Here is an 18753-nt window from a genome sequence, read left to right on the forward strand (position 1 = left end):
GCAAATCCGCTTCAACCCTGCGTCATGTACACAGACGCGTCGACCGTGTAATTGCAAATGCTTTGAATGCCGAATCGACACGGTAGGAGCCGTTTGGTCGATGCCCTCGTTAGCAATATCACAGGGTTGGACGTGACGGAGCCGGTCTTCTCGCGTCTGCAGCATATAGCCGCTGAGCAGCTACGAACCCTGTACCTCAGCGCGGACCCATTCAATGTCGAAGAGAAGTTACAGGGGTATTATGTGTTCGAAGGAAATGTCTTATAGCTTGCTAATACACGCATACAGCCATGTCGAAAAGTTTCGTGTCCTTTACCAACAAGACCGCGGAGATGCACTCGAATCATGCTTGGGCGAGTTGAAGGAGAAGAATTCCGACAGGACTGCATTTGTCGACATCCTTGCTCTTCTTCTTCATTTGTCAAACAAGCCGCTAGAGGGCGACGTGGCGTGCGACGGTCCTCCGGTCGAAGAAGATGTTGAACTTCCACCGCTTACGTGGGATCAAATCGTAGCGGATGACCCAATCGAAGGAGACCATTGGCAGGTCAACACATTCCGACATCTTGGGAAGGATCAGGGTGTGTATGCTAGTGATTCTGAGGAAGAGGAGCTTCCACCGCCAAGAATACCACGGTGGGAGACTGCCCAGCGACCAGTTGCGCGGAGAATACGCGTTGATGATAGCCTGGCAGAGGATTTAGCTTCAAACCAGTACTTCGACGAAGACAGGCTGGTGCTGACGGAGTTGGAAGCTATCCGTGAAGTACTGCTGGTATTGAAGACGGGCGTCTCAGGTTACCTCTTTCTACAGACCAAGCGTGGAATAAGCGTCAGGAGCAACTTCCGGTTACACCATACTACGCCTGAACTTTTGGAGAGCGTTCTTGGTTGGCTCGCGGAGCAAGTAAGTGCTGTTCTCGTTCTTCGCAAGTTCGCTGCTCAAGCACGAGGTGAAACTATCACTCTTGAGGCATTTGCTGCTACTGTCAGTGATGAGCTTCATGCTCTTGATCTTCTCGTAGTAGACATCGAGCTCGAGCTGCTAAACATTAAAGCATCGGAAACGGTGTATGCGACTCTATTGGGCCTCAAGATGCGCCTGGAACCTCAATTCGAGCGCCTCAGCGTGAGTGTGAAACTCGTCAAAGACGTACTCAATAGACCGTATCAGAATCCAAGACAAAAGCTATGTCAGCTGCTGTCTGACCTCTATGATATTGCTTGCCGAGCAGACATGACTGCTAACCAAGCGGATTTTGACGCTTGTTGGGCATTGTTTATGCCTACGCTCCGGGTTTACTTGGAGCAGTTGGCGATGTGGTGTAACAAGGGTGAGCTACCAGGTTCAGATCGTTCTGACTTCTTCGTTGAGCAGACGAAAGATGGTTCTGAGGAAGGTGTGTATGTTATGATGCACCATGAGGGGAGTGCAGATATCATGGTCCCAGATTTCGCAAGACAAATCGCTGAGAAGGCCTTCAAGATTGGGAAAGGGGTCAACTTCCTCAAGAGATTGGGGCAAGCAGTTGGCGCCGCAGACATCCTTGTGTTTGATATCATGCCAGAGCTAGAGGCTCTGAAAGCAGCACACCGTCACGAGCCTTTGGAGCTTGCTGTAGGAATTGCCCTAGATACGTGGGTATCCGAAGCTTATGACAAGACGAAGACGGTGCTACGGGCCCTACTGATCGACAAGCTCGGTCTCTGGAATCACCTGCACGCGATGGAAGCATTGTACTTTCACCGTGGTGGTCTGGCTATATACAACTTCACGCTTGGTTTATTTGATAAGATGGATAGAGGGCAGCAGCTTGACCGGCATATCCTGACACGACTTGTACGGTCTGCGTTGCAGGATGCACCGGTGGCTGGGTTGGCCCCCGAGCGCATCACCGCAGTTATGAATAAGCGAGGCTTGGGCGTCACGATTCGCAGAAATGTTACGTCTTTGTCCGCGATCTCAGTGGACTACCAGTTACCACCGTTGCTGACGCATATCTTCACCCCTGCTGCCTTTGAGGGATACAAGAAGATCTTCATGTTCTTGACGCAGTTACAGCGGTCGAAGTATCTCCTTGGGCGACTATCACTTATCAAAGAAACTGATCTGGTTGGGACCGCTCTTGACCCGAAGTCTCAGTCTGCGTTCTATGGACTGCGTCTGAAGTTGTTCTGGTTCACGAGTGTGATGCTACATCATCTATCCGTACTGGTACTGGAGCTGCGAATGACGAAGCTTCACCAAGCGATGGAAGAAGCTGGCGATATGGACGAAATGTGCAGGGCACATTCTGCGTTCATGAAGGTCGTCACGGAAGAGTGTTTCCTGAGTGAGAAGATGCGACCATTGTATCAAGCTATTACCTCGATCCTGAACATTTCTGTCACACTGGCGGATTCATACATGGTTTACACGGGGGAGACGACAATGAACGCATCTAGTCGTTCAATAAGATCGATATCCAAGAGACGGCGGAGACGCAGGCCGTCGGATGCTACGTCTGACGAGAGTGGGTCGTCGAATGACGAGTATGCCGATGCGTCCACCTATATTTCATTTGCCGAGGAGAGCTGGGCGACGAAGCTGGAGAAAATGCACGCGTCATTTGAGAGGCACTTTCCGTTCCTGCAAAGTGGAGTGGCAGGTTTAGCAAGAATCAGCACGACCATGTTTGGAATGCTTTCAGAGTCCCTTGACAGAAGCGGAGAGCAGAGAATATGATGCACCAAAGCGGGTATATCAGGTCTAATCTAGTTCTTTTCGCAGCTGAACAAGAAGTAATGGAACATGTCACCTAGCGTCGTGAGCTTCACCTCATCATCTTTCCACACGCCCTCCCTCTGCATGTATCGTCTCCGGAAATGTGGTTGTCCGAACGTACAATACAAGAACTTGCCTCCGGGTTTCAGAACACGAATTGCCTCGTCAACCTCTTTCGTGCAGTTCGCTACGACGTGCTCTGGAGGACTCCAGACGGATCCCTCCTCTGGATCGAAGCAGAGGAGAGCATCCATTGTGCCCTTGTCGATTGCGACGTCGAAGGTTGCACCATCGTATTTGAGGTCCAGGACGTCCATTACTTCCCATGTCATTTCGGCCTTGTCGGCATGCAATGCTTTCATTCTCTCAATGCAGGTCGGAGCGAAGTCGATGTTGTGTACGTGTTTGTAGCCGGCGTTATAGAGGTCCGCTGATAGGGTGCTGTAAGATTACCAGGTCAGGTCTGGTATCCTGAAGGACAAAGATCGGTTCGGTAAGCCCACCTGTTTCCGCAACCCAACATCAAAATCTTCGACTCGGGTTTCAAGTGTTCCGACAGCCATGGCTCGAGGTCCTTATAGCCCTTAAACCAGTCAAAATTCGCATCATCTTTTTCCTGAAACTCTTTATCGTATCGGGAGTCCCAGTAGGCTTTGTCTCTGAGCTCTGATAGTGGTGTACTTGCTGGGATGCCGTCCATTATGCGGGGTGTCTACGTTACATCAATTGCGAGACGGCATCCTGGTATGCCTCGAGTCGAAGCCAGCGAGCGAGCTGTGCCACGCCCCGCCACACCGAGAAGGGAAGGGAAAAGAAGGAGGTTGGCTGATCTGGCGGTGAAATTAGGAAGATATGGCAGTCGGACTTTTCGCAGCAGTCACCTACGTTACGGGTAAGTCTAATCCATGGATAGTGTGGGGCTCCAGCCGTCTGGGGGAGGCTCGCCCCGCATGAACCGCTGACGTTCAAAAGTTTGCCGAGAAAACCTCCGACGGTCGATTTTGACAACCATCGACCAAACAGATCAGGCATGGCCTTCTGATCCATGACGCTCGTCTGCGCAGCATCTTCGCTTTGATGTTCCGTGCTTCTTCGTGGCGGGCTGTCTGTTTGATCCTGTGAATTACCTATGTACCTACCTATACCAGGTACCTTTCTCTAATATTCCAGAACTAATATCCATTCCAAACGATTCCCATCCTTGATCCATGCGTATACGATGCCAACAACCTATCCGACCCACTTACGGGCATTCCTGAAGATTCTGATCCAAGGACCAACCTCTCCCCACTCCTCACCCTGCTGCTTAGGGTACCAGGAGTTAGCCTCCTTCAATGTAACACGTTCAGGGTGAGGCATGAGGGCCATCACACGCCCGTTCGGTGTCCGGATACCAGTGACACCCTCTGGTGATCCGTTGGGGTTGTAAGGATATGTCTCAGTAGGCTTGCCGTAGTTGTCAACGAAACGAACAGCAACGAGACCGGTAGAAGTACAGTGCTTCAAGTCCTCCTCGTTGTCGAAGACAGCGCGACCCTCTCCGTGAGCGACAGCGACAGGGAACTTAGATCCGCGCATGCCATCGAAGAAAACGGAAGGAGTATCCTCCGGTCCGTCATCAAGAACCTCGATCTCACAGACACGAGCCTCGTACTGCTCTGATCTGTTACGCTGGAAAGTAGGCCACCTCTCAGCACCAGGAATCAAGGATTTCAGTCTTGACAAGAACTGACATCCGTTGCACACACCCAAGGCGAACGTGTCGTCACGGTCGGCGAAGAAAGCACGGAACTCTTCTCTCACACCAGGGTGGAGCATGACGGACTTGGCCCAACCAGCACCAGCACCCAAAACATCACCATAGGAGAAACCACCGCAAGCAGCCATACCGACGAAGTCAGCGAGCTTAACATCACCGTTAATAATATCAGTCATGTGAACGTCGACAGCGGAGAAGCCAGCCATGTGGAAGGCGAAAGCCATCTCGGAGTGACCGTTGACACCCTGCTCACGCAAAATAGCAACCTTTGGTCTGCTCGAGGGGTTCTTGATGAGAGCGTTGGCAAAGTCATCGTTAGGCTTGAAGGTAAGGTCGTAAGAAAGACCGGGATCCTTGTCATCAAGGATGTTGGCGAACTCCTCGTCAGCGCAGACGGGGTGGTCGCGCAACTGCTGGAACTTGTGGGAGGTGGAAGCCCAGGCCTGCTGGAGCTCAGCACGGGTAGACTCGTAGAAAGAGCGGCCACCAAGGGAAACAGTGACGGACTGCTGCTCACCAGAGCGGACCTTACCGACCGTGTGGACGGAGTTCACGCCGTGCTTGGCAAAGACAGCCTTGAGGGCGTCGATCTTGTCGTCAGCGACCTGGAGAACGACACCCAATTCCTCGTGGAACATAGCAGAGACAACGGCCTCAACGCTCTGGCTCTTAGCGACAGCGTCAAGAGTGATGTCAACACCAACACGACCAGCGAAAGCCATCTCAACAGCAGCGGTGAACAAACCACCGTCAGCAACATCGTGGTAAGCAAGGACGAGGTCGTCAGACTTGTGGAGCTCACGGACAGCCTCGAAGAAGCCCTTGAGGACCTGAGCAGACTCCACATCAGGAGCCTCGTTGCCAACCTGGCCGAAGACCTGAGCGACGGCAGATCCACCAAGGCGTTGCTTACCAGCGGCAAGGTCAACCAAGACCAAGGAGGTCTTTCCGACAATCTCGGGTCTTTGGAGCTGGGGTGTCCAGGTCTTGTGAACGTTCTCAACCATGGTGAAGGCAGTGATGACAAGCGACAAAGGAGCAGTAACCTCTTTCTTCTCACCGTCGTTCCACTTCATCTTCATGGACATAGAGTCCTTGCCGACGGGAATGGAGATACCGAGGGCAGGGCAGAGGTCCATACCGATAGCCTGGACAGCCTCGTACAAACCAGCTCCCTCACGGGGGTGGTCAGGGGAGGACATCCAGTTGGCGGACAACCTGCACCTCTCCAACTCGAAGATATCGGCGGCAGCCAAGTTAGTAAGAGACTCAGCAACAGCCATACGAGCGGAAGCAGCGTGGTTGATGAGAGCTAAATTGGGCTTCTCACCCATGGCCATAGCCTCACCGGTGATAATACCGTCACCAAGGGAAGTCATAGTGACAGCAACATCGGCGACAGGAACTTGCCAAGGACCAACCATCTGGTCACGGGCAATCATACCAGTAACGGTACGGTCACCGATAGTGATCAAGAAAGACTTGGACGCGACAGAAGGAAGGTGCAAGACACGGTCGATAGCGGTGGTGAGGGTGTCGGTGATGGAGGACTTGGGGATGTAGGACGCCAAAGATGCGTCGAAGGCAGGCAAGACAAGGGCCTGAGTAATAGCCTGGCGAGACATCTTAGGAGCCTTACCGAACAAGACATCCATGGGCAAGTCTATAGGAGTAGTACCGAGGAGACTGTCAGTGAGAACCAACCTCTGCTCCTCAGTAGCGTGACCAACAACAGCGTAAGGAGCACGCTCACGTTTGCAGATAGCATCGAAACGCTCCAAGTTCTCGGGAGCGACAGCCATAACGTAACGCTCCTGAGCCTCACAACACCAGATTTGCATAGGAGACATTCCAGGCTCATCGCAAGGAACATCACGCAATTCGAAACGAGCACCGAGACCGGCGTCGTGAACGAGCTCGGGAAGACCGTTGGACAACCCACCAGCACCGATATCATGGATGGACTGGATGAGGTTACCCTCGCCCAAGGAGGTACAGGCGTCAATAACCTGCTGGGCACGGCGCTGCATCTCAGGGTTTCCACGCTGGACGGAGGCAAAGTCAAGCTCGACAGACCCCTCACCGGAGTTCATGGAGGAGGCAGCACCACCGCCGAGACCGATAAGCATGGAAGGTCCACCAAGGACGATAAGGCAAGAACCGGGGGTGATCTTACCCTTGAAGGAGTGAGGAGGACGGATGGTACCGACACCACCGGCAATCATGATAGGCTTGTGGTAACCACGAATCTCCTCACCACCGTCGACGGAGGGGACCTTCTGGGTAAGCGTACGGAAGTAACCAGTGATGGACGGACGACCGAACTCGTTGTTGAAAGCGGCGGAACCGATAGGGGCCTCAATCATGATGTCGACGGGGGAGGCAATGTGGGAAGGACGGCCAACGTCAAGTTCCCAGGGCTGCTTAAAACCGGGGAGGTTCAAGTCAGACACGTTGAAACCAGCCAAACCGGCCTTGGGCTTGGAACCGCGGCCAACGGCACCCTCGTCACGGATCTCACCACCGGAACCAGTGGCGGCACCAGGGAAGGGAGAGACGGCAGTAGGGTGGTTGTGGGTCTCGACCTTGGTCAAGAAGTGAACCTGCTCAGTCTGGAGGGTCCACTCCTGGGTCTTACCATCGGGGTGGAAGCGAGTGGCCTCGACACCCTCGAGAACGGAGGCGTTGTCGGAGTATGCAGAAACGGTGTAGAGAGGGTGAGTCTGGTGGGTGTTGCGGATCATACCGAACAGGGACTTTTCCTTCTTCTCACCGTCGATTGTCCAGTCGGCGTTGAAAATCTTGTGACGACAGTGCTCAGAGTTCACCTGGGCGAACATGAACAACTCAGCGTCGGTAGGGTTGCGCTCCTTCAAGGACTTGTCGTCAGAGCCGTCGCCAACGAAAGCGTTGACGAGGTAGTTGATCTCATCGGGAGCCAAGGCGAGGCCGAGCTCCTTGTTGGCCTTCTCCAAACGGGCCTTGGCGGCGCCGGTGTTGTTGTCGCCGGACTCGCCACGTAGTTCGACGTGGACGAGGGGCGCGGGCTCCATCTGCTCGAAGATCAAGGTGGACTCTGGTGGGGTGGCGGTGAGGGTCTCAGTCATACGGTCGTGCAAAAGGTTGGCGACGTGAGCAAGGTTCTGCTCAGTCAAGGTAACGTCGTCCTTGGTAAGAATAGAGAAAGCCTTTCCACGCTCGATACGCTGAACGTACTCTCCCAATCCACAGACGGCGGCAATGGAGGTGGCCTTGGAGGACCATGGCGAGATGGTACCCTGGCGAGGGAAGACGTAGTAGGAGTTGGGTGCGGACTTGACGCTGGAGATAGTCTCAATCAAGGCGACGTTCTGCTTATCGACCTTATCGGCGGGGAGGTCGTATTCGAGCAAGATGTCGAGAGCCTTGCGCTGTTCCGATGTGACATTCTCCAAAGCGGCCTGCGCTTCAGGAGACTTGACGCTGACATAGTGAACGTACAGGGCGCGAAGAGAAAGGATCTGTTGTCCCTCGAGCTTCTCATTGACGGCCTCGACCAAGGCGGCGAGCCTGAAGTCGGAGAGCGACGGGGGACCCGGGAGAACAATCATGATCTTTGTAGTATTTGATGAACAGATATTCTCGGGGAATTTCACGAACGGATCAAACCCGTAGAGGCTCGATACTCCGAGGACTTCGTTGAGGCAGCTCGCCGTGCTCGAGGGCGCCGTTTCCAAAAAAGCTCGCGACATCACGTGAGGCAGAGGCAACCCCAGATTAGGAACTGTAATGAGCTGGACAGCAACACGAACAGCATATACCCTGGATGAGAGCCTTGTCGCCAAAGAAAATCAGTTCTAATGTTCTTCCTTCCGTTCAGGGTGAGTCTATCCTGTTCCAAATCACCGCGTTGCTCATCCACACGCCGGGTGTGGCATGGAACGACCTGTGCTGACCGTGATCATCAGAATCACCTTCCAAACGGCCATGTCCTTTTCCACATCTGGGATTCTCCCCTATAAAGTGTCAGCGATCACGATCCACACCTTCAGTGCCTCTCTTCGCGTCAAATGATGAAAATGCAACAGCATATAGCCCCAGATTATCCCCGACAAAGGCCATTCAAGCCAGCCCAAGACGGGTGATCTCGCCCACTCGAAGGCCGAGGCTCGATACCAGATCAAGCTCTCCTACAAAGCTCAGTCAAACGATTACGCGTAACGATCTACTCTCGAACACCTCGAGAAAAGCATTGAACCCGGTTCGACTACCACGACCAAGTGCAGACGCGTTTACTATCTTCGAAGATTTCGGTCATGTGGACACCTCTTCCACGGTTGATATGTTTCCGGCCACCGATCTGGAATCAGAAATGGAAAATATTGACCCAGACGCGTCCAAAACGCCAAAACAAGTATATGTGGACAGCTTCACTCGACCGGAAGTCCGCTCGCCTCTCTCAAGTCTTGCGTGGACCATTGTGGACCCTAAACCAATTATTACTGTGCGACAAACTACTCCTACACCTTCATTCTCCTCGCGTACACCTTGTTTGCCCGCATTCATTACCCCATCTCGTCCTCGGATCAATGCCCCTCGATCGGACGCGCTTGATAACGAGCTCGTCTCACGCGAGGAGGTGTCTTGGCCCTTGAGTGCTCCTAGGCAAAGAAAGACATGGTCCCGAATTGGAGAGAACAAGGAGTTCGACATCTTTTCTGACGAGAACGATTACGAAGCGGACGATAGCTTCGTGGTAACCGCATGGGATGCGGAGAAGGAAAACGAGGGTATGGAGCTGAAGAGATTTGGGAGCTTCTAAAGGGGCGCCAAATCGCTCGAAGAGGAAAATATACCCTTTTATGGGAAGGCTGTTTGTTTTTCTGGGCTCAAAACAAGCTCATTGGCGTTTAACTGTTGGGGTGTTCGTGCGTGGGAGTCGAGATGAAACCGGTCATTGATACCCTTGCTGAAGTATACAACGGCGTGAGCTTCGTCTAAACAATATCATGTTATACCTCCAATAAACTCCATGTATCTGCCGTGCACGATTCTGTCCCTCATGCTCTCCCGCAGCTGATGCAACACCCTGCACAGATTGCGCAGCGCCGGCTGTCGTAGGAGCCCCTCGAGTATCAAGTTCTGGTGAGCTCTGTATCCATTAACCATGTCCTTTGACAGAGAATCAGACGAGAAGATCAACTTCGAAACCTCTAAGGAGGTCACCGCTGCTCCTACCTGTAAGTTGTCTTGCCTGCACCTCAATCGAAGTCGCGAAATGACTGACCGAACGTATAGTCGAGGCCATGGGCCTGAAGGAGGACCTTCTGCGCGGTGTCTATGCTTACGGTTTCGAGTCGCCTTCCGCGGTTCAGTCCCGCGCAATTGTCCAGATCATGAAGGGACGCGACATCATCGCCCAAGCACAGTCCGGCACCGGTAAAACCGCGACATTCTCCATTTCGGCATTGCAAGTCGTCGACACATCTATGAGAGAGACACAAGCCCTCATTCTTTCACCTACACGAGAACTCGCCACACAGACGCAGAGCGTGGTCTTGGCGCTCGGAGATTACCTGAATATCTCGTGTCATGCGGTTATCGGTGGTACCAGTGTTGGTGAGGATATCAGGAAGCTGGATGCGGGGCAACAGATTGTGTCTGGTACGCCTGGACGTGTGGCGGATATGATTCGCCGACGCAACCTGCGGACAAGAAATATCAAGATGTTGATTCTGGATGAGGCGGATGAGTTGTTGAACAGGGGATTCAAGGACCAGATCTACGACGTTTACAGATATCTGCCACCAGCAACGCAGGTGGTTGTTGTCAGTGCGACGTTACCGTATGATGTGTTGGATATGACGACCAAGTTCATGACGGATCCTGTGAGGATCTTGGTGAAGCGTGATGAGTTGACGTTGGAGGGGTTGAAGCAATACTTCATTGCTGTCGAGAAGGAGGAGTGGAAGTTTGATACGTTGTGTGATGTATGTCGAAATCATCCGCAGTTTTCCCAAGTTTCGCTGACGTGATCGACAGTTGTACGATACCCTCACGATTACCCAAGCCGTCATCTTCTGCAATACCCGTCGCAAGGTCGACTGGCTTACCGAAAAGATGAGAGAAGCAAATTTCACCGTCGCCTCCATGCACGGTGAAATGCCACAAAAGGAACGCGACGCAATCATGCAAGAATTCAGACAAGGAAACTCGCGAGTACTCATCTGTACCGATATCTGGGCACGTGGTATCGACGTACAGCAGGTCTCGTTGGTCATCAACTACGATCTTCCCCCGAATCGTGAAAATTACATTCACAGAATCGGACGAAGTGGACGTTTTGGACGTAAGGGAGTGGCTATTAACTTTGTTACTTCGGAGGATGTGCGTATTTTGCGCGATATTGAGCAGTATTACTCTACGCAGATTGATGAGATGCCTTTGAATGTCAGTGATCTTGTCTAAGGGAGATAAGAAGGGGAGAGGTTGAAGGGGCATTATCACGGAGGGTAGCCTGGGTGATATGAAGGGTCGTTTTTGGCTTGGAAAGCGGCAGGATGAATCTACTGCGACCCTGAAGGCTTAGATAGGCTTGAAATAAGACCTGATCATTTCACAGCTTCACCTGACCACGTTGCTCGTACTTCTCATCTCATCCCTTCCGCCGGCGATGCGATGCGATCTGCGTCGGGTAGCGGACCGCGAACGGGCCGAGCTGCAGTCAGATAGGAAACCTTATTTTCGACGTCAACAAACATCTCAAGGTATAAAGTCCATATCAAAGCCATTCTTGAAGAACTTGCAGTCGAGCAGGACCGACTGAACAGGACACAAAGCACCTCTACCTGCGCTGCTCGAGATTTCCTTTGTGGGCTTTGTGGTTAACCGCCTTTACCTGAACGTCCTCGGCAACAACAATAACCAGTTCACAATTCGCGCACATGCCATCAACTATTGCGTTTCTAGTACGAATACCTCCGTGAATCTGCTTAAGTGCCAGTTGCTAACAGTTCGTTGTAGCCGCAAAAGCTCAAGGTCCTGCACATACCCTTGTCGGTGTACCCTCAACTGCTGCATCCAATCCTCACGCTTCTGCTGGTACGTCACTCCTCAACGTCAGACGGCGATGCACCATTTGTCAACATTTCGTTCACGCCCTACGAATGCTCAGTGATCTGCCCTACAGAGCTGGCCGAAGAATATTTCGCTGATCCACCATACGGGGCGAAAGTTAGTCAAGACGATTATGTCGCCATCCAGGTTGATGGGGATGACTTGACGTCGTCGTATATCTCTGATACCGGGACAGGTGATCCTGGACGTCGGATTTTGGGGCTGACGACGCCATTGGCGCTGGCGGGTGTGTCTATCTTCTTCGTCACGACGTACTATTCGGACTACGTGCTCGTACCACATGCACTACAGCCGTTGGTTATGGAAGTTCTCACGAGGAACTCCTTCGTGTTTGAAACTCATTCTGGAGCTTATATTCCGGATCCTACCAGCCCGAATAATGTGATGTCCGGGAGTTCCTCGACGACGCGGGAGGAGACTTCGGATGGCACACTACAGAAGAACACCATGGCTCGTTTGGAAGAAGCTGGTGTCGTACCGCAAGTGATGGCAGAGACTGAGATGGTTCATGTCGGTGCCTCGACGGATACACTCGCTGAGAACCCACGTCTGGCAATAGCGGTGACGCAGACGCTGCTAAGAAAACCTCCTCCTTCCTTGTTTTCAATAACCTTATCGCCTACGTCGGCGCCATCCCTGTTGCTACCTGTCGACATTCTTGATGACTTTCCTGGCGATGGCGAGCTCTACGGTATGGCAGACAATGAAGAAGATGGTAGGCTCGTTCCGATCCTATGGGACCTGTCGAGCCTCGAACCTGATACCCCACAGACAGGGCAGTCCAGCGCGGTATCACCGTCCTCATCGTCAGCAGGAGGTGCCGGTATCGTAGCCGGAGTCGCAGGTCGATTGGTAGAAGGTGGTTGTGGAGTCCTGACGTATTTAAGTACGGCCAGAGCGGGCGTGGTATTGGTGGGTAAGGTACTGGACCTGGAGAAAGCGACCAAGGCTGTTGGATTGGCGAATGGTACAAACGATGATTGAGAGAGGGGTCACGAACAATATCTCACTTGATCACTAGACGAAGAGACGTAAGAACCAAAGGGAACGCCTGTTTCTTCTCTACTACAGCTTGGCTTCTGCCTTCTTCTTCTTGACGTTCGTAATTTTGACCTGCTGTCTTATGGCTAAATCCAACATAACGTCCTGCTCGACAGTCAGTGAAATTCTGATGCGTGGGAACATCGTCCGGCTTACCTCGGCACCGCCTGGGATGGATGCAATCTTGCAATCGCGGTACAAACGCTCAACTCTTTCTCCCTGGCCACCAATAGTAACGCCTGTCTAACCGTTAAATTCGGCTCCTTCGAACACGTAATAATCACATACCAAGTCCTCCGAAAATATTCACTGCCTGGCTGGCACAATACTCCAACGTCGAGGAACACTGAGCTTTCAACAACGCCGTGATACCCCCCAGCTCAGTATTCAACTGATCCTTGGACATCACCATACTCTGATAAACGACCTGTTCGATCCAAGCATGTTGCGACTCGATCCGCTTGGCCATCTCCGCCAATTTCGCACGGACTGTACCTAGGTCAAAGAGCGGTTTACCGAATGCGATGCGCTTCGACCTGGAATTTCAGAGGGTCAGCTTGGAACCATGACCGACCAGATTACTCACGCATGACGCAAAGCATCTTCGAGACAGACCCTCGCACTTCTGTGGGCGACAAAGGAAATGTTGAGTCGTTCATGGTTGAAGTCTTATCACGAAACTTAGGACATGAGAAAAAAAACAATAGTGCGACTCACTTGTCATGATGATTTTGAACCCTTGACCTTCTTTCCCGAGAAGGTATTTCGCAGATACTTTCACGTCTTCGAAGTCGATGAACGTTGAACCACTCTGTTTAGCACCTCCTGTATGCATACGGCGAGTTGTGACACCGGGAAGGTTCGCTGGGATGACTAACACGGATATTCCTGACGCACCCGGGCCACCCGTGCGAACTGCGGTTGTGATGTAGTCACTGTAAGGACTCTTCAGCTCACCAAGGTCGAATCTTGGTTGAATAACGCCTTCCTACCTCCAGATCCCCGTCGTAATCCATTTCTTCTCCCCGTTGACAACGTAATACTTCCCGTCTTCCGTCTTCTTGGCCGTGCAAGTAAGTCCAGCAACATCACTTCCAGCATCCGGCTCAGTAATGGCCAAGCAGATTCTCTTGTCACCTTTGAGAACTGGATTGATGACTTCTTGCTTTACTTCTTCTGAAGCAAAGTTTATGACAGGTGGCAATCCGATGAATGTGCCGCCCCAAAGGGCCATGCCGAAACCGACGCCGCCTACGCGTGCGAACTCGTCATTGAAAACGAAGTCGTGGAAGGCGTCCCAGTCTTCGGGCTAGTAAGAGTCAGAAAGATGTGATGTAGGCATTTTGACTGTGACATATCTTGATTCCTCCAGGCAGAGTAACGCCCTCCATGTACTTCAGAGGCAGCGGGTATAAAACTGCAGCATTGAATCCGGCTTCACATATCTTCTTGTACATATCAGGGGGCGGAGTTTTAGCCTCATCCCATTCCGTCATATAGGGAAGAAATTCTCGATTCACATAGTCTCTCATGAAGTTGCGGAGGGTGACGTGGGTTTGGTTATAGTACCCCTTTGGAGGGATGAAAGATGAATGGTACCAGGCGGGCTCTGCGAAGGCGACGAGCTCGCCAAAAGGCTCATCATTCAGTCCGCCAGTATCACTTGGAGCCATTGAACTGGTGTCGATTATTGATGGTCGATTAAGGGATGTATGCGGTTTTCGTCGATGCAACTGTATACAGGATGAGTCTCCCTAATAAAGGTGCAGCGTGGGGTCGTTGCGGGGGTCGGCCCGCGAAGCTGGTGCATGTGAAAGTCACGGCGGCTCCGAGGCCTGAGAGGAACCCTACGAGACCCCCAAATTCTACCAAACACGATTATAAAACCCGAATAAAATTATCCAGTATCACGAATAGAGTTATTCGAGTTAGTGGGATATTCTGGGCACAATCTGGATTGTTAATTCGTCTTGAAAGTAGAATTTTTTATACAATTTACCAACACTACACTGTTATACTATTCTACCTCATGACTGCACACTGCACAGACGTGACATTCATTGGTCCCATCTATCACAGGTCATCAATCTAGGTCCATTGATATTATTGAAACTTAAACAAGACCCTAATATTTCAGAAGTCCAACCTTACCTCAATTCCCACTGTCAACACACATATGCATACCATGACGCTTCCTCTCATCTCTCCTTTGTCCACTCAGTCAAAACAAGTTCGTCGTCTTCATCGTCTTCACCATTGTCTTCATCATCGTCATCATCATCGTCTTCATCATCATCGTCAACATGAAACTCTGGATCATCTTGGAAAGTGCGATTGGACGTGTATCGATTTGATGCTCCTGAAGTGCGCAAGGTCTTCTTTCCGGGCTGGTTTCTACCACGAACCTTCATTGCCATTGGGTCAGGGCGGGTTAGTAAAACCTGATAGTAGTCGTTTTGCTGTTGCTGTCAACAAAGTGCGGACTCACCAGAATAAGAGGAGATATCAAGCAAGAGTGTCGAGATTAAACAACCATCATGTTAACCTTTCAGCAACAGCGATCATGTGCCCAGTTTGGGTTGACACGATACAAGCCATAGCATCGGGAGAACAGATGGGAGAGGACCAGGGAGGTGTAGGATTCGATGCTTTCGCGTGAGACATCCAGGGAGATTGAGATGTTGATGGTGGTGGGTTGGTTCCCGGTTGGTGCTGAGGACTTGGTGAAATTTGCCAGCGCATCAGCGCATCAGCGCTTGTGCTCACATGTCACTCTCGAGAGGCGCAGGCCGAAGAACCGCCACCAAAGACCATTGATCCTCGAAGACCCTCGATCCATCGAAGACCCTCTATCATTGATCCTCAATCTCTTTTTTATTGATGTGGGATATCTTATTCTCCTGGAACGAATATCATTCCAGGTCAAATAAGGTATTCGTGTACCATGAATTGGAATTCCACTCTACTTGAATACTTTCACACTTTATTCGTGTTTTTCGTACAGTCGAATGACTTATTCGAGTGCTTTTGCTGAAAGTGGAATATGTTATTCCATATTTGTGCAATCACGAATCAGGTATTCGTGACAGTCGAATTCGGGGGGCTCGTAGGGGAAGAGAGATTCATAATTTGGGATAAAATAGGTGTAAATGCCGTGACATGGCAGTCCATTCCATGTTCTTGCCTTATTGGTCGTGCGGTTGTTAGGGGAGCTCACGGTTGCCAGCTGGGAGCGCCGGTCGTGCAGGAAATCAACATTGACCAAAACAACGTCCACGAGAAGCCAAAAGGTCCTGCCATCGCACATCTCGACAATTCAGCTCGACCATCGACGATATGCCCGGGAGACGGAATCGTCAATCAGCAATAGAATCAGATCTAATCACGTCTCTCAAACACACTCTCGCGTCAATATTCAACGACGCTCAGCGGACGACTGCGACACACAGAAAGCTCGTAAATGCGACAAGAGCGCTTCAAGATGCATGTGTGGAGCGCGAAGGAGAAGATGGAGAAGAAGCATTCACGTCGGAGTTTCTGAAGTGCCTGAATAAAGTGTTGCCGGTCAAGAAGAGCGAGCCCACCGCCGATCGCGTCGTCAAGTTTTGCGTCGCTTTTATTCAGCACATTCAAGAGACTGGGGTGGAGAGTCAGGATGAGAATGCTATGGATATGTCAGAGGTGGATATTGAGACCACAGGAATGCGGTTCGCCGACGCTGTCATGCGTCACCTTTTGAGGGGTCTAGAGGCTAAGGACAAGGTTGTGCGGTTACGGTGCTGTCAGGTCATCGCTCTCGCCATCAACTCGCTCAGCGCTATCGATGATGACGTTTTTGAGAGTCTGAGAACCGGATTGATGCGGAGAGCAAGAGACAAGGAATTTAGTGTCAGAGTGCAGGCTGTGGTGGCATTGAGCAGATTACAGGGCGAAGACGACGAGGAGGGCCGGGAAGTAGTGAAAGCTTTGAAGCTGCTGTTACAAACCGACCCAAGCGCCGAAGTACGAAGAGCGGTCTTGTTCAACATCGAGCAGAACAAGGGTACACTTCCATATATCCTCGAACGTGCACGCGATCAAGATCCCATCAACCGTCGCTGCGTGTACTCACGTTCTATGCGCGAACTGGGCGACTTCCGCTTGCTCAGAATCAAGGATCGTGAGCGTATCCTCAAGTGGGGTCTCAAGGACCGTGATTTGAACGTGCGAAAGGCTGCTGCGAAGATGTTCTCGTCGGAGTGGATTGAGCAAGCCAACAACAACCTGCTCGAACTTCTCGAGCGTTTGGACGTGGTCAACAGTCAAGTTGCGGAGGATGCCATGCAAGCTTTCTTCACGGCAAGGTCAGATGTCGTCGATGCCATCGAGTTCAATGACGATTTCTGGCTGAACTTGACAGCTGAATCGGCATTCCTCGCTCGTACCTTCAACGATTTCTGTCATTCCACGGAGGTCAGCTCTAAGATGGAGGATAAGATGCCCGAAGTGACGCGGCTAGCCTTCTACATTCAGCGTTATGTGAACGCATTGGGCGAAGCTGAGGAACTGCAAAGGCCAGAACTCGAATTCGTGGTCGAGCAGCTTCTCATAATTGCGCTTTCTGTCGATTTCGCCGATGAGGTGGGAAGACGAACAATGTACCGCTTGCTTCGTGACATCCTTGTCATCCCCGAGCTGCCGGAGGTAATCACGGCTAAGGTGATCCAGGTTGTCCGCAAGGTCACTGATCGCGAAGTCGACTTCAGTCAGACCATCATCGAGGTCATCTCTGATCTCCATGATACCGTTGCTGACAAGGAGGGCGACGGAGCGGGCGATGACTCTTTCCATTCTGCCCAATCCGACGTTGATGGTCAGTCACATCAACCCCAGCGGTTACGGTCAGTGCTCTCAGAAGAGGAAGAAGAGGCCAAGCTCATTCGCCAGTCAATGATCAATATGAAGTGTTTGCACATCGCTCAGTGTATGCTCGAGAATGTCGAAGGTCGTCTGCAAAACAACACCCATCTCGTCAACATTCTCAATGGTCTCATCGTTCCCTCAGTACGTAGCCGCGAAGCACCCATTCGTGAGAGCGGCTTGCACTGCCTTGGTCTATGCTCTCTCCTTGACGACGCTCTTGCGAAGGAGAACCTGGGCCTATTCGTGCACTGTTTCCAGAAGGGTCACGAAGCACTTCAGATCAAGGCTCTGTCCATCATCTGCGATATCATCATGTCGCATGGTCTGTCTGTCCTCGATGATATGGGAGTGGATGTCCTGAACGAGACACTCTTGACTGCATTGCAATTGTCCGAGTCACCTGATGTTCAAGCTGCTGCTGTCAAGGGCGTTGCAAAGCTTATGCTCTCCTCTATCGTCACGGATCCCAACATCCTCAAGATCCTGGTGGTGCTGTACTTCGACCCATCATCTTCCGAGAATCAGCGTCTTCGACAATGCTTGACCTACTTCTTGCCTGTATACTGTCACTCGCTTAGTGATAACCAGGTTCGTATGCAGCAGGTTGCCCTTTCGGCTCTTCACCACCTTTGCTCCGTCTACGACGATCTCGAGCAGGGTGAAAACATGGTCTCTCCAATGATGATCACTCAGCAGCTACTGGATTGGACGGACCCGACGAAGCTCGTGAAGGTTACTATGCAAGAGGGACAGGAGATTTCACCGGATGCCGATGTTCAAGCAAGCCTGGCAAGGGACGCCCTGTGCCAAATTCGTGAAGCTGATAAGGAGGAAAGGAAGGTGCTTTGCTCCATGCTTGGAAAGTTGTACATCAATGAGCGCACTGCTGCGCCGTTGTTACTCGAGCTTCAGGAACTTGCGTCCGACATTGTCGGGGAGAAGGTTGTCACGGACACGTTGGCCAAAAACGCATTGGTAAAGTTCAGTGCGGGCTTGGACAAGCTGGTGTCTACCATTCCTCAAGACAAACTTCAGTACGATATTCAGGCCGAGGAGTCCAGTGTGGAGACAGCCGGTGAGGAGGAAGAGGACCCGGCTGCCGAGGTGACTGAGCATTCAGTGCAAGACGAGACGGTGATCATGGAAGACGACGAAGAGGAGGAGCTCTAGA

General features: G+C 51.7%; 9 protein-coding genes across 9 annotated transcripts; 5 read left to right on the plus strand and 4 right to left on the minus strand.

Annotated features, from left to right (window-relative positions):
- Positions 1 to 66: 66 nt before the first annotated feature.
- On the plus strand, positions 67 to 2725 carry SAICODRAFT_6457 (uncharacterized protein; the record flags this gene model as incomplete). The annotated part of the gene is made up of 2 exons (XM_019170082.1): positions 67 to 236; positions 289 to 2725. The coding sequence occupies 2 exons, from the start codon at positions 67 to 69 to the stop codon at positions 2723 to 2725; spliced, it is 2607 nt and encodes an 868-aa protein (XP_019025277.1).
- Positions 2726 to 2754: 29 nt separating this feature from the next.
- SAICODRAFT_55192 (S-adenosyl-L-methionine-dependent methyltransferase) lies at positions 2755 to 3464 on the minus strand (the record flags this gene model as incomplete). The annotated part of the gene is made up of 2 exons (XM_019169354.1): positions 2755 to 3205; positions 3268 to 3464. The coding sequence occupies 2 exons, from the start codon at positions 3462 to 3464 to the stop codon at positions 2755 to 2757; spliced, it is 648 nt and encodes a 215-aa protein (XP_019025278.1).
- A 530-nt stretch (positions 3465 to 3994) lies between these two features.
- Positions 3995 to 8254, minus strand: SAICODRAFT_34326 (phosphoribosylformylglycinamidin; the record flags this gene model as incomplete). Its single annotated transcript, XM_019168352.1, has 2 exons — positions 3995 to 7801; positions 7844 to 8254. The coding sequence occupies 2 exons, from the start codon at positions 8252 to 8254 to the stop codon at positions 3995 to 3997; spliced, it is 4218 nt and encodes a 1405-aa protein (XP_019025279.1).
- Positions 8255 to 8312: 58 nt separating this feature from the next.
- On the plus strand, positions 8313 to 9488 carry SAICODRAFT_70397 (uncharacterized protein). The gene is made up of 2 exons (XM_019170564.1): positions 8313 to 8383; positions 8471 to 9488. Exons 1-2 carry the CDS (start codon positions 8329 to 8331, stop codon positions 9322 to 9324), a joined length of 909 nt encoding a protein of 302 aa, XP_019025280.1. The 5' UTR covers positions 8313 to 8328; the 3' UTR covers positions 9325 to 9488.
- A 153-nt stretch (positions 9489 to 9641) lies between these two features.
- On the plus strand, positions 9642 to 10994 carry SAICODRAFT_90661 (ATP-dependent RNA helicase FAL1). Its single transcript, XM_019171711.1, has 3 exons — positions 9642 to 9742; positions 9801 to 10492; positions 10545 to 10994. The coding sequence occupies exons 1-3, from the start codon at positions 9670 to 9672 to the stop codon at positions 10968 to 10970; spliced, it is 1191 nt and encodes a 396-aa protein (XP_019025281.1). The 5' UTR covers positions 9642 to 9669; the 3' UTR covers positions 10971 to 10994.
- A 452-nt stretch (positions 10995 to 11446) lies between these two features.
- Positions 11447 to 12623, plus strand: SAICODRAFT_6461 (uncharacterized protein; the record flags this gene model as incomplete). The annotated part of the gene is made up of 2 exons (XM_019170085.1): positions 11447 to 11470; positions 11526 to 12623. 2 exons carry the CDS (start codon positions 11447 to 11449, stop codon positions 12621 to 12623), a joined length of 1122 nt encoding a protein of 373 aa, XP_019025282.1.
- Positions 12624 to 12704: 81 nt separating this feature from the next.
- On the minus strand, positions 12705 to 14353 carry SAICODRAFT_54950 (acyl-CoA dehydrogenase NM domain-like protein; the record flags this gene model as incomplete). Its single annotated transcript, XM_019169335.1, has 7 exons — positions 12705 to 12785; positions 12837 to 12919; positions 12969 to 13216; positions 13267 to 13348; positions 13398 to 13615; positions 13673 to 13989; positions 14063 to 14353. The coding sequence occupies 7 exons, from the start codon at positions 14351 to 14353 to the stop codon at positions 12705 to 12707; spliced, it is 1320 nt and encodes a 439-aa protein (XP_019025283.1).
- Positions 14354 to 14826: 473 nt separating this feature from the next.
- SAICODRAFT_29728 (uncharacterized protein) lies at positions 14827 to 15192 on the minus strand. Its single transcript, XM_019167484.1, has one exon. It carries the CDS (start codon positions 15095 to 15097, stop codon positions 14879 to 14881), a length of 219 nt encoding a protein of 72 aa, XP_019025284.1. The 5' UTR covers positions 15098 to 15192; the 3' UTR covers positions 14827 to 14878.
- An 878-nt stretch (positions 15193 to 16070) lies between these two features.
- SAICODRAFT_45394 (ARM repeat-containing protein) lies at positions 16071 to 18605 on the plus strand (the record flags this gene model as incomplete). Its single annotated transcript, XM_019168808.1, has 1 exon — positions 16071 to 18605. A coding segment is annotated over one exon (2535 nt), but the record flags the coding sequence as incomplete, so codon positions are not given.
- Positions 18606 to 18753: the final 148 nt, after the last annotated feature.

This window comes from Saitoella complicata (assembly GCF_001661265.1).
Source record: "Saitoella complicata NRRL Y-17804 unplaced genomic scaffold SAICOscaffold_7, whole genome shotgun sequence".
In the NCBI taxonomy this organism is placed as follows: domain Eukaryota; kingdom Fungi; phylum Ascomycota; class Saitoellomycetes; order Saitoellales; family Saitoellaceae; genus Saitoella; species Saitoella complicata.

What these genes read in the sequence shown, in the direction of transcription:
- SAICODRAFT_70397 (XM_019170564.1), top strand. Translation starts at nt 8,329, where the DNA reads ATGAGAGCCTTGTCGCCAAAGAAAATCAGTTCTAATGTTCTTCCTTCC. An exon ending in TGTTCTTCCTTCCGTTCAGG is followed by an intron (nt 8,384 to 8,470) that starts GTGAGTCTATCC and finishes CGTGATCATCAG; the next exon opens with AATCACCTTCCAAACGGCCA.
- SAICODRAFT_29728 (XM_019167484.1), bottom strand. Translation starts at nt 15,097, where the DNA reads ATGGCAATGAAGGTTCGTGGTAGAAACCAGCCCGGAAAGAAGACCTTG.
- SAICODRAFT_90661 (XM_019171711.1), top strand. Translation starts at nt 9,670, where the DNA reads ATGTCCTTTGACAGAGAATCAGACGAGAAGATCAACTTCGAAACCTCT. An exon ending in GGTCACCGCTGCTCCTACCT is followed by an intron (nt 9,743 to 9,800) that starts GTAAGTTGTCTT and finishes CCGAACGTATAG; the next exon opens with TCGAGGCCATGGGCCTGAAG. An exon ending in AGTTTGATACGTTGTGTGAT is followed by an intron (nt 10,493 to 10,544) that starts GTATGTCGAAAT and finishes CGTGATCGACAG; the next exon opens with TTGTACGATACCCTCACGAT.